Source organism: Triticum dicoccoides, chromosome 7B (genome assembly GCF_002162155.2).
Source record: "Triticum dicoccoides isolate Atlit2015 ecotype Zavitan chromosome 7B, WEW_v2.0, whole genome shotgun sequence".
Classification (NCBI taxonomy): domain Eukaryota; kingdom Viridiplantae; phylum Streptophyta; class Magnoliopsida; order Poales; family Poaceae; genus Triticum; species Triticum dicoccoides.
Window position 1 is genome coordinate 673801559 of NC_041393.1, and position 11325 is coordinate 673812883.

General features: G+C 47.2%; 1 protein-coding gene across 2 annotated transcripts; it reads left to right on the top strand.

Annotated features, from left to right (window-relative positions):
• The first annotated feature begins 718 nt into the window (after window positions 1-718).
• Window positions 719-6941, top strand: LOC119338428. Of its 2 annotated transcripts, none has more exons than XM_037610751.1 (2): window positions 719-2104; window positions 2815-6941. In XM_037610751.1, the coding sequence occupies exon 1, from the start codon at window positions 878-880 to the stop codon at window positions 2066-2068; it is 1191 nt and encodes a 396-aa protein (XP_037466648.1). In that variant the 5' UTR covers window positions 719-877; the 3' UTR covers window positions 2069-2104; window positions 2815-6941. The 2 variants fall into 2 exon arrangements, with proteins under 2 accessions (XP_037466648.1, XP_037466647.1); XM_037610750.1 differs by having other exon boundaries at window positions 4606-6941.
• Window positions 6942-11325: the final 4384 nt, after the last annotated feature.

The following is an 11325-nucleotide window of genomic DNA, read 5'->3' on the forward strand; positions in this document are numbered from 1 at the left end:
CGTCTGGTGGCATTGACCTCGGACTCTGAGCCTGAAGTCGCAGGAGACGAGGCTCCACTGAAGGGTTGCGCCCTCGGCCTAGGGCCACCCGATTGGGCGCGACTGTACCTCCAGCTGATGCTCGCCATCCCTGGCTCTGTCGCAGTCATGAGCCTCAAGCCGTCGGTGTGTGACAGATGCAAGTGGCACTTGTGCGGATGCAATGAATTCTTGTCGGAGCGACTTCGACTATAGAGCTAGGTTTCTTCATGGGACTGGCGAAGCGCCAGTCGAATGGATAGCTCCTCCTCGTCCCGCATGGGACGAGGTCCAAGTCGATGAGTTCAAAGTTGTCGGACATGAGATCCACTGCCCGTCATGCTGTAGAAGGCCGTAGATCGTCGCTTGGACTCTCTGATGTGCTTGCCGCCTGCCTTCTATTCTCTACCTTGATGCTTTGTCCAAAACCGACTTACACATATTAGAATTTCCGGCAACCGATGAATACCAAGTGCGAGAAATTTAATAAGAAATCGAAATATATACACAACTTTGTATGGCAAGTACCAAATGTGGCGCCCCCACTATCCAAAGTTGGCCAAACGGGCCTGGCTTGGCATGCCGGCCTCGGTCGTGCCTGGGCTGCAGGCTGCAGCACTCGGGCCGGCACGGAACAGCCCGTCTAATAATCGTGCCAGACACACAATTACGACGAGCCGGGCCGTGCTGGCCCGTTTGACCAGCTCTGCCCCGCCCCATCACCACCTAATTCCCCACTCCGAGTCCCCAAATCCTGAAGGCACCCCGCCGCCGCCGGCCATCTCTCGCCGCAACCCTACCAATTCCAGCCGCCACCCCGTCGGAGAACCGTAGCCTGCGCTCGCGGCGGACACACGGCATGGATGAGCCGATGTCCAAGCTCACCAATGACCTAATCGCGGAGATCCTCTCTCGCGTGCCCTACAAATCTCTCTGCATATGCAAGTGCGTCTGCCCGGCCTGGCGCGGCATCATCGCCGACCCCGCCAACCGGAAGAAGATGGCGCAGACCCTGGCCGGATTCTTCTACCGCATCACGGCCGACTCCGCCGAGCCCCCCGGCCACGCCGTCAACTACGCCGACCTGTCCGCCTTCCCTTGGGCGAGCGTCGCCGAGGCCTACCCGCGCCTGCCGCTGCCGCCCGACAGCACAGACTCCTTCGTCTCCCTCGAGGATTCATGCGATGGGTTGTTTCTCACAAGCATCCGCACGGGCACCCCTGCTGGGACATCTCGCTACATGGTCTCCAATCCAGCTACATGTGAGTATGTTGTGCTGCCTCACTCTGGCTACGCCGGCGACTGCTGTCGCGCTTACCTGGGTTTCGACGGTGAAGTGTCCACTCAAGAGTTTCATCTGTTTGAATTTGTGCTGGAACAATCCCAATCCCTGGCTGTGAGAGGAGTGAACATTTACTCTTCAAAATCTGGTGTGTGGGCATCGATGAAAAGCCAATGGGACAGCGAAGTTAGCCTGTGCTGGGGTCAACCCGGAGTTTTCCACAAGGGGTGTCTGCACTTGCTCATACGTCAGCGTGGGTTGGCAATAGTTGATGCACAAGGGTTAAGATGGAGAATCATTCCACTGCCAATATCAGTTGATCCGAGTTTCGCGGGTTTCATCGGAAAGTCTGCAAGGCAGCTATTTTATATCGATTCCGACGATACTGAAGGACATGAATCAAGCACATTTTCGACTATATCAGTTTACGTTCTTGGTGCTGAGATCTATAAGTGGGATGGGACTCACCTGGATGACAAATGCATGCATTGGAAATTGTTGCGTAAGCTTTCAAATGTAGCTCCAAATGTGTTGTTTCAGCTCGGCTTCGACCTTGAAGTCATTGGAGTACATCCACATGCCAACATAATCTTCTTTATAGCTCATTGGAACAATGAACTGATTGCATACGATCTGGATCATCATGAGAGCACAGTTGTATATCACGTTGAGCCTAACTACCAGAAGTTTAGGCCTTTTTTCTCTTATGTGCCCTTGTTTTCCCGCCTACCACTGGATGGAGGAATGCGGTTGGCAACTCCAAATTGATGAATGTTCTGCTGATTAAAAGTTCGACAGTCATCGGTGAGGTGCTCTGTTGCGAGAGTATTCTTCACAAAGGTTTTCAAATAGAGATGTTGTTTTTGAAAACACCAACTTCAGTTTTCAGTTTGATCTGTAGTTCTGTACTCATTTTCATATCTAGGTCTGTCTCTGGCTGCATGTTTCCCTTATGGACATGTTGGTACGAGTTGTAGTATGTTGACTATGCCATTTCATGTGCAAGTAGAGCTGTATGAGACTTTAGTGTGTTCTATTTTGACATGTACCTGGCATCTCTATTAGAATATTATGTTCTATATGAAAAGGCATAATCTGATATGTGCACACATAATCTGCATTGGTCGGTTCTATCTAGGTGTTTGCACTGCTATACTTGGTCGTAATCCTAGCTGGTTTATCAGAAAATGATCATAATCTTCTAATGGGACTTGAACAATTTCTTGCCTTTTTTTCCTTCTTCTAATGGCTCCAAATTGACACTATGACCAGAGTATCTAGTTTAGTTTAGTTTCCCTGTCCTCATTACTCCATTAGAACTTTCAGTTTAGTTGGTGTGCGATGAATTGGTGGAGCGGGCTACCCGCCCGCTCCGCGACAATTATGTTTCTGTATCGTCCTCTCTAATTAACTATGTTCCAGTTCCGACAGTTTTACTCACCACCAACCAACGAAATTGAAAACCATTTGTGGGATCTTCGTCTCTCTTTGAACCTGATTGCTTTTTCTAGCAGGTTTTCAAGATTCTGTGCTCAAAATCAAAAGTCCCAGTCCTGCTTTCTTGGGCTAATCAGAGTAGTTGCCGTGCCTCTACAGTATCTGCAGTCTGCTGATCACTCAGTTATAGAGTAAAATTTACCATTTCAGGGTCATAGTTAGCAGAATAATGATACTTATTTTTTTCCAGGGATACTATGAAACTTTTTGACCCAGTGCTTGTTAAGTTTAGCACTTAGCACATGCATATTTAGCCAGAGTTAATATAATTGTATTGATGTTTAGGCTATCAGTTTATAGACCTTTTGTGGTCTAACCTATGTCCTTTCATACTCACTGCTTATTTCCTGGCTTCCTGCCTTTATTAATTAAGGCTATACTGCTACTGTTGCATCGATTGGTTATATACTGCTCTCCGCATATAACTTCTATTGTCAATATGTGTTCCGCTGAATAATGTGAAGCATATCAGCTATTTAAACCTTGCATACCCATTGAACTGTTCTACTCCCTCTTACTAGTAATTCCCTACGGTTATATCCTTAGTCCTCGGACATTATTTTGTTAGCACTACACCAATTCTGTATAAATGATGGTTATTAGTATTCATGTGTATACTAATTTAGAGAATCATTACCTGGTCTTCTGTAGCCGTCTGCCTTACGATGAGGCGGCAAGAAGCAGTCTATGTTGGGTTCTTACTCTGTTTTGAAGACTCAAATAAACAATGCTCCACTCACATGAAACATTGGATTAGATGTTAGCAACTCGGGATCAGATGGGTGTCCATCAGGCTGCAGGTGGAAGTGGGGTTAAATGGGACTAGCAAGCCCAAATTGCCTAAATGGGATCCCATTGGAAAGGAAAAAGATTAAATGGGCTATCTCTATTACCCCATTGGGACCCCACCAGCCCCTTCTTTCTCCTTCTCGTGGACACACATAGGAAGAAGGAACAGGCGTGCAGCAGAGGCACTCCCGTCACCGCCGTCGATGGACGCACACCGGCGCTGCCAATGGACGCCGCCGCCACATCCACTCCTCTTCTGCCTTGCACTCAACCTCTCCTGCCCCCCTGCCTCACAGCTTCTCCCGATCGTGCCCGGGGCTGCAGGTACCGAGCAGGTACGGTGCCGCCACCTTGACGGACTTGAACATGGTGTCGTCGCCGGCCGCGACCCAGGCCTGCCCCAGCCGTGCTGATGCTCGTCGGCCTCCGCCGCCGCATTGTCCCTCCCGTGCTTGAGCAGCCAAGATCTGACCATGCTGAGCTCCCCGCCGCCCACCCATTGCCGCCTCCGCGGCTGCCATCAGCACCCTGCCCAGGTCCATGGCCAGCCAGCTATGACCAGCTCTCCTGCTCCCGACGCGCTACTATACTAGTGCTGGTGGTGGCTGCGGTCATGGGGCGGGTCGGCGAGGGAGTGAAGCGTTGGGGGAAGAAGGCATGTCTCTTCTGGCGTGGGGTGGGGTGGGGCGAGGGAGAAATCCAGCGGAACCCCCTGGTTTAGTGGAATCCCACTTACCCCAACTAACCCACCTTAATTTTACTGGGTTGTTAGTTATAACCCACTAAATCTTGGTGGAACTAAGTAGACTTTGGTGGGACGCCCACGGTCAGTCCCACCTGCAGCCTGAGGTGTCCATCTGCAGACCACATTGGTTAGCAATCCAAAACCATGGGGTTAGTTTGCTTAGTATACTTACTAGTTTCTAGCTTCCTGTGTGGTCCTTTTCTCACTTTTTTTTCTGTACAGTTTGAATGTCTGATACCTTATCTGTTTTTTCTAATTATTTATTATATTGCAGTGCACCGATTTCATAGTGATGTAAGCCCAGATTATCCTGTTAAAGATAGATTCAGCAGAGGTTGCCTGATCTCAGCTTAGTCTTCTACCCCTTTCGAGCACAGTTACTGTTTGGATGCCAATTCTTCAAGGCAAGGCAGATGCATCGGCCAAGCATCGATCAGTTCACTTCCATCAGCATTTACGTTAGCATGGCGATTTCCTTGTGATCCTTTGCTGGGTGCCCGTAGACCATGCTGCCCAGGAAACAGTGGGTATACTCAAAGGCGGTAATAATATTGGGGAAATTTGGGGACAGAAATACACTCAACCAACACGAGTCCGCCAGAGGACAAGTGGGAGTTCTGAGTGAGGCTTGAGCCGCTGGCTGCAGATGACTTTCACCCCGCAGCATCTGAGCTGGAAACGCTGGATGGCCGCACCATGCCGGTGTTTCCATATATTCCAGATGCAGATCTGGAGGAAAGTTCAGCCTCTCTTTCTGGCTACACCCCTGATTCAGAGAAATATTTGCTGGTTTCTTAATATGACACCTCATATTTGGTAAATAGTGACAGCTTCAGGAAGACCTGTTGGTGACCGCAGTGAATAGCAGTCATCCGATCCCCATGGCGTTCTTCGTGGCGAACACCACAGCGCAAGACGCGGGTCAGGTTTGCAGATCCGGTGCACCTATGATCCTGAAAGACTAGAACCTTGACATTTTGTCTTCGGGAACTGAGTTCAGCTTTGACGGATTGTTGTGTAACTTGGCCACTGTTCAACTCTGACTGTAGCTTGTTGTCTGAACAAGTCAGCAGGAGCATAGTCTGCACCAGAAGATTTGGCAAATAACTGAGAAATTCTGATTGAACATGGATATATTATTGTTGGAAAGGAAGTCTGTATATTCAAAAAGTTAATGGCATGATTGATAAAGAGATGTGGGCATATACTATTGTTATCCTGATTCTAAGTTCTAGATAATACACTTCAACAGCAGAAACCATATTATTCTGTACATATAACCACAGTTCACAAATACAACTCAAACAAGTCCATCAAGCTCCTGCTCTACAACTACGTCCCTAATGGTAATCTGCAGAAGCTCCTCAGCGAGAAAAGGAGCCTGGACTGGGAATACACAGTACAAGATCTGTCGGGGCAGCGCTGCGCTGCGTTCCAGCGATACTACACTGGGATGTCAAGTGCAACAACATACTGCTCGACTCGAAGTATGAGGCATACTTGGCTGATTTTCGGCTGGCCAAGCTAATGAACTGTCCCAAGTCCCAACTATATCATGCCATGTCGCGTATCGCTGGTTCTTATGGGTACACACTGCTCCAGGCAAGTAACTTGTACTAACGTGCATTTATATCCTCTTATCTTGTACTGTTTCTTACTATCTTCAGCATTTAGAACTGTAGACAGATAGAGTACATTCATTCACCAGTTGATCCTACAGCTCCGTGACTTATTGGGGTAGTGCTGTTACCTAAGCAAGAATCTTTGACCTGTGGTTGCTTCTTGTAGTAAGCTTAACATGGTTCTTCATCCATGACCATGTCGATATTTTGTAGTTTAAGCAGGTGACTAAGTAGTAACTGACACTGTTCTCGCTGAAGCACGTTGGCCTCATGCTGTTGATTCCAAATGCCTAGCACATCACTGTGTTGATTTGTGTAATTATATTGAAGTGCAGCGATAGGTACAAACTACAATTATTGTTCTACTAAGTACTAAATAAACTAAAAGATGATTTCAGTTTCATGGCACAGTGGTTTGACATTTGCCTTTCATTTCAAAGTATGGCTACACCTTGAACATCACCGAGAAGAGCGACATGTACAGCTACAGCGTGATGCTCCTGGAGATCTTGAGCGGGTGGACGGAGCGTCATCGAGCCGATGGTCAGCGACAGCCTCCACACTGGAGTGTGCGAACTGCGAAGAAGATGGGGAGCCACGAGCCGGAAGTGAACATCCTGGGCCCCAAGATGCGTGGCATGCCAGACCAGCTAGTCCAGGAGATGCCGCATGCGCTGGGCATTGCCATCTTCTGGGTGAAGCTGGCGCTGGAAGGAGGCTGTGGCCTTCCTCAAGGAGGCGAGGAGTGACCTAAGACTGGCAGCGAGGAGGCTGACTAGAGCATCTTTGTGGTGGATTCAGTGGCGAATCTTGTACAAGAAATGGAGGGACATCAGGAGATGATATGTGAAAGGAAAATGAGTAGGATTTTGATAATTGCCTAGCTAGCTTTGGTTAGGGGTTTCTTGTACAGTTTGAGATGACGTTGTAGCTCATTTCTGGGGAACTTGAGTGAGAAATTTCAATGTTATTAGTTTGCTCTTGCAAATTCACCATGCCTTCTACTCCCTCCATTTAGGGCTGGACAAAAAGCTCGAAGCTCGGTGAGTCTAATGAGCGCTCGGCTGCTCGACTCGCTTGAGCTCGGCTTGTTCTCTTAATGAACCGAGCCGAGCAGCAATTTTTGCTCGTTAACACTAACGAGCTAAACGATCGAGATTGGGAGTTTCGTGAGCTACTCGTTAAGCTTGGTAGTAGTATGATTTTGTTCATTACAAAAATAAATAAATTCGGTGACTTCGGTCACTCCTAAGTCTATGGATGGGCTATTTGCCACATTCATATCTTTCTCATCTTCTTATATTCTTGATTTATTGAATCCTACTAGCTGGATTTATGTACGTTTGTAAATATATGCATGTGATATATATTGCTTACTGATGCATTTTCCTAACGAGCTGCTCGCGAGCGCTCGAACCGTGCCAATCATTATATTTAGCTCGTTATCCTTGACTAGCTTAACAATCCGAGCTTTAACGATCACGAGCCTTAACGAGCCGAGTCTTAATGAGCCGAGTAGCTCGTTAGTCCAGCCCTACCTCCATTCCTAAATATAAGCCTTTTTGGAGATTTCAATATGGACTACATATGGAGCTAAATGAGTGAATCTACACTCTAAAATACGTCTATTTACATCCGTATATAGTCCATATTGAGGGAGTGGTGTTTTGGCTTTGGGGTCTAAGTGGTCGTGATATCTTATCCGTCGATATGTGCTTTGGGATCTGTACCGGAGGGCATTCAATGCTACTCCCTCCGTCCTAAAATAACTGTCTCAACTTTGTACTAGCTCTAGTACAAATTTGTACTAAGCTTAAGCCACTTATTTTGGGACGGAGGGAGTATATACGTTGGTGTATAAGCATGTCGCTCTGAGAACCCTTTTTGTTTGGGTTTTTGCTTCTCCTTTTGCAGCTTTTCTAGTTTGGTAAAAAAGCTCCGAAATAGGTGCCTTTTGCTTCGGCACTTAGGCCATTGAACATTACGAGTCTCAAGACTAAGCTAAGGAGGAGGCGAGTTTAAATACACTCATAAGCCCACCATTGGAGATCACAGGTCCAATAGTGGAGAAAACCCCGCCATTGACATGACATACTGGTGGTCGTTAGACCTTTTAGTGGTGGTGTCTAATCGATCGTTGGTTGAAGGGTTAGTGTATCTGAAAATTCACACAAATTTGCAGTAACTCTCGTTTAGAGATTGAAGTGTTTGAAAATATTTGGATAAACCTTCAAACACTACTAGGGAAAAGTCTATACACAGAATCTTAGCAGCAGCGTGGCTCAAAAAGAAGCGCTGCTGCTAATTAGCAATAGCGCGGGTGTGTAAAACTCGCTACTGACAAGCGTTTAGCAGTAGCGCGCTTTGTGTTACCCGCGCTGCTACAAATATCGACCGACAGTGCCCCCCAACCTCCATTTAGTAGCAGTGCGGTCCCGCGAGCCGGCTACTGCTATGGATTTAGTAGTAGCGTGCTTTTTCTGAGTCGCTGCTGCTAATTTTCAAATGTGACACTTTTTGTCCTGGTTAGCAGTAGCGCTTCTGCCAAAAACGCGCTGCTGCTACTTTCGTATCAGCAACGTGTTTTACGTCCCGCGCTAATGCTAATCCGCACCAACCGACCACCTTTCCCCACCCGTCCCCTCCCCTCCCCCTCCTCTCTTCCCTTTCCCCTACCTCCCACATCCTCCCACTCTCACTCTTCTTCTTCCTCAACACTTCTCCCCCATTACTCTCCCTCTTCTACCTACCTTTCTCTCTCTTCATTACTCCTACCTAACTACACCATCTCCACTAATGCATCTCCTTTCTCCTTTTCCTCCCCCCTCCATTAGTTGAAGTTGTCTCCTCCCAAATTAGGTAGCTAGGTAGATGTAGCATTTAGTTAAGTGACCTATTTGCCCCCTAACTAAATCTATCTTTGTCAAGAAGAGCTTTGGGCACTTTTGGTCTCCCTACATCATCATCTCATCACCGTGCTCAATCTCGAGATAGAGGTGATGAAAATTTCATGCTTTTGCAAAATGGAAATATGTTTATGTGTGTGTGATATGTTTGTGGAAATTGTGTGTGTGGCATGAGTTGATGCCAAATTGTGCTTTTGAGTTGCCTATGTTTTGCCGAAATGTCGATTTATTTCCGTTTCGGCGAATTCCGGGCAAACTCTAGATCCATATATGTCCTATTTTTAGGGAAGGTCATACCGAATTTTTGTATGACTTTGATGCATGCATGCATTTTTATAATCAATTTGTTTTATTATTACCGTGCAGACGTTCATGATGATCAGTGAAACGATGGTGGACAGGTGGTTGCGGTCGGCGGTGCAGGACATGAAAGAAAATAACCTGACAGAGGTTTTATGTCCATGTCGAAAATATGATGATGACGCAGATACTACATGTTGCCCTTAGAGGGATAATGGACAAGCACGTCCGTGACACACTTATTGGTCTCTGCAACTTTTTCGACGTCATCTCTCGAAAGTCGATCAGTGTGAAGCAGCTCCAAAGGCTACAGGAAGAGATCGTTGTGATACTGAATGAGCTTGAGATATACTTCCCGCCCGCGTTCTTTGACGTGATGGTGCATCTGTGTGTCCATATTGTGGATGATATAATAGACCTGGGGCCGTCATTCCTGCCGTTTGAGAGGATGGATGGGATCATCAAAGGATTCGTTCGTAACATGTCCCGTCCGGATGGAAGCATCATCCAGGGCTATTTGGCACAAGAATGCATCTTTTTCTGTGAGAATTTTCTATATGGCGCAGACCAGCCGCCTGGTGTTAGTGTTGGTTTGCCCGTTAACAAGCACGATGGGAGGCTCGAAGGAGATGGTCACTGCAACGGTCGCAGGGAACTGCACATGGCATACTCAGATCGACGCAGCGACTTTGACAGAGCAAACTTGGTAGTGCTACAACACCTAGACGAGGTAGATCTTTTCGTGGCACTGCACAAAGAAATTATCGCAAAGAAGTATCGTGATCGGGGGGTATGCAGGACGGACGCCAAAGTTACTAGAGAGCACAACTCCACTTTCCTGCATTGGTTCAAAGAGCATATTATTGCTAATCCCCCGGAGGAGGGCTCTAAGGACGGATTGTTCATATACGCCTTAGCACATGGCCCCTCGCCCAACCTCGTAACCTATCAGGCATATGATATCAACGGATACACGTTCTACACGGAGGTCAAAGATATGGACAGTGATGATTAGAACTCAGGGGTGACGATGGAATGCATGACCGGCAGCGACAACGGCGCAACTGAACGATTTTATGGAAGGGTCGAGGAGATCTGGGAGCTTGACTACTCTGTGCTGCACAACACGACGATGTTCCGTGTCAGATGGGCTAAGAATGTCCAAAGAGAAAGCCGGATTTTCACTACCATGACTATACCCGACGCCAAGAGCGCTACCGTGAACGCTATCGCAAAAAACGAGCCATGGGTACACGCTAAGCACGTGACACAATGCTTCTTCATAACTGACCCGCGCAATCCCAGCTGTGTTGTCGTGAGGAGAGGCAAAAGGAACATCATTGGAATGGATGGAGTCGCCAACAAGGAAGACTATGATCAGTACGGCAACCCAATGAAGGAAGATGACGATGATGATGAAGTATACGTCAAAAGAAGAATCAATACTTCATTACCTAAGAAAAATCGTACTCCATGGAAAAGGCAAAGTCACAATGAGGGGCTCAATTATTCTTCGACGAACAAGAAGGGAAAGAAGCTGACTCAAAAACGAAAACGTCAGCACTGAGGAACCGTATGTTATCGGTCAAATGGTGTAATATATATATATATATATATATATATATATATATATATATATATATATATATATATATGTTCCTATTTTGTATACACACTTAGCCATTATTATGCATGGGTCCAATGATGTAATATATATGTTCCTATTTTGCATACATATTTAACCGTCAAATGATGCAATATATATCGCCCTCCCTTCGTTCACTGCCCTCGGGAAATAAAAGTGGGATAAAATAAAGGAAAAGAAAAAGAAAAACTAGCAATAGCGAAGGTAGTAGCAGCGCGTTTTGTCTAAACCGCTACAGCTACTGAAGTTAGTAGTAGCGCATTTCATATAAAGCGCTACAGCTACTGAAGGTAGTAGCAGTGCGTTTTGTCCAAATGCGCTACTGCTACGTCCAATTAACCCAAAATTCTCACTCGCCCTGCTTCATCCCGCCTTTTCCCCCAAATCCCCATTCTCTCTTCCCCCGTCGCACCGCCGCGCCCGACCCCGGCCCCGGCGCTCGCCCCTACTCCAGCGCCGGCGCTCGCCCCGACCCGGCCCTCGCCCCCGACCCCGACCCCGGCGCTCGCCCAGACCCGGCC

Bases quoted from the DNA above. Each gene is read 5' to 3' on its own strand.
- LOC119338428 (XM_037610751.1), top strand. From the start codon at position 878: ATGGATGAGCCGATGTCCAAGCTCACCAATGACCTAATCGCGGAGATC.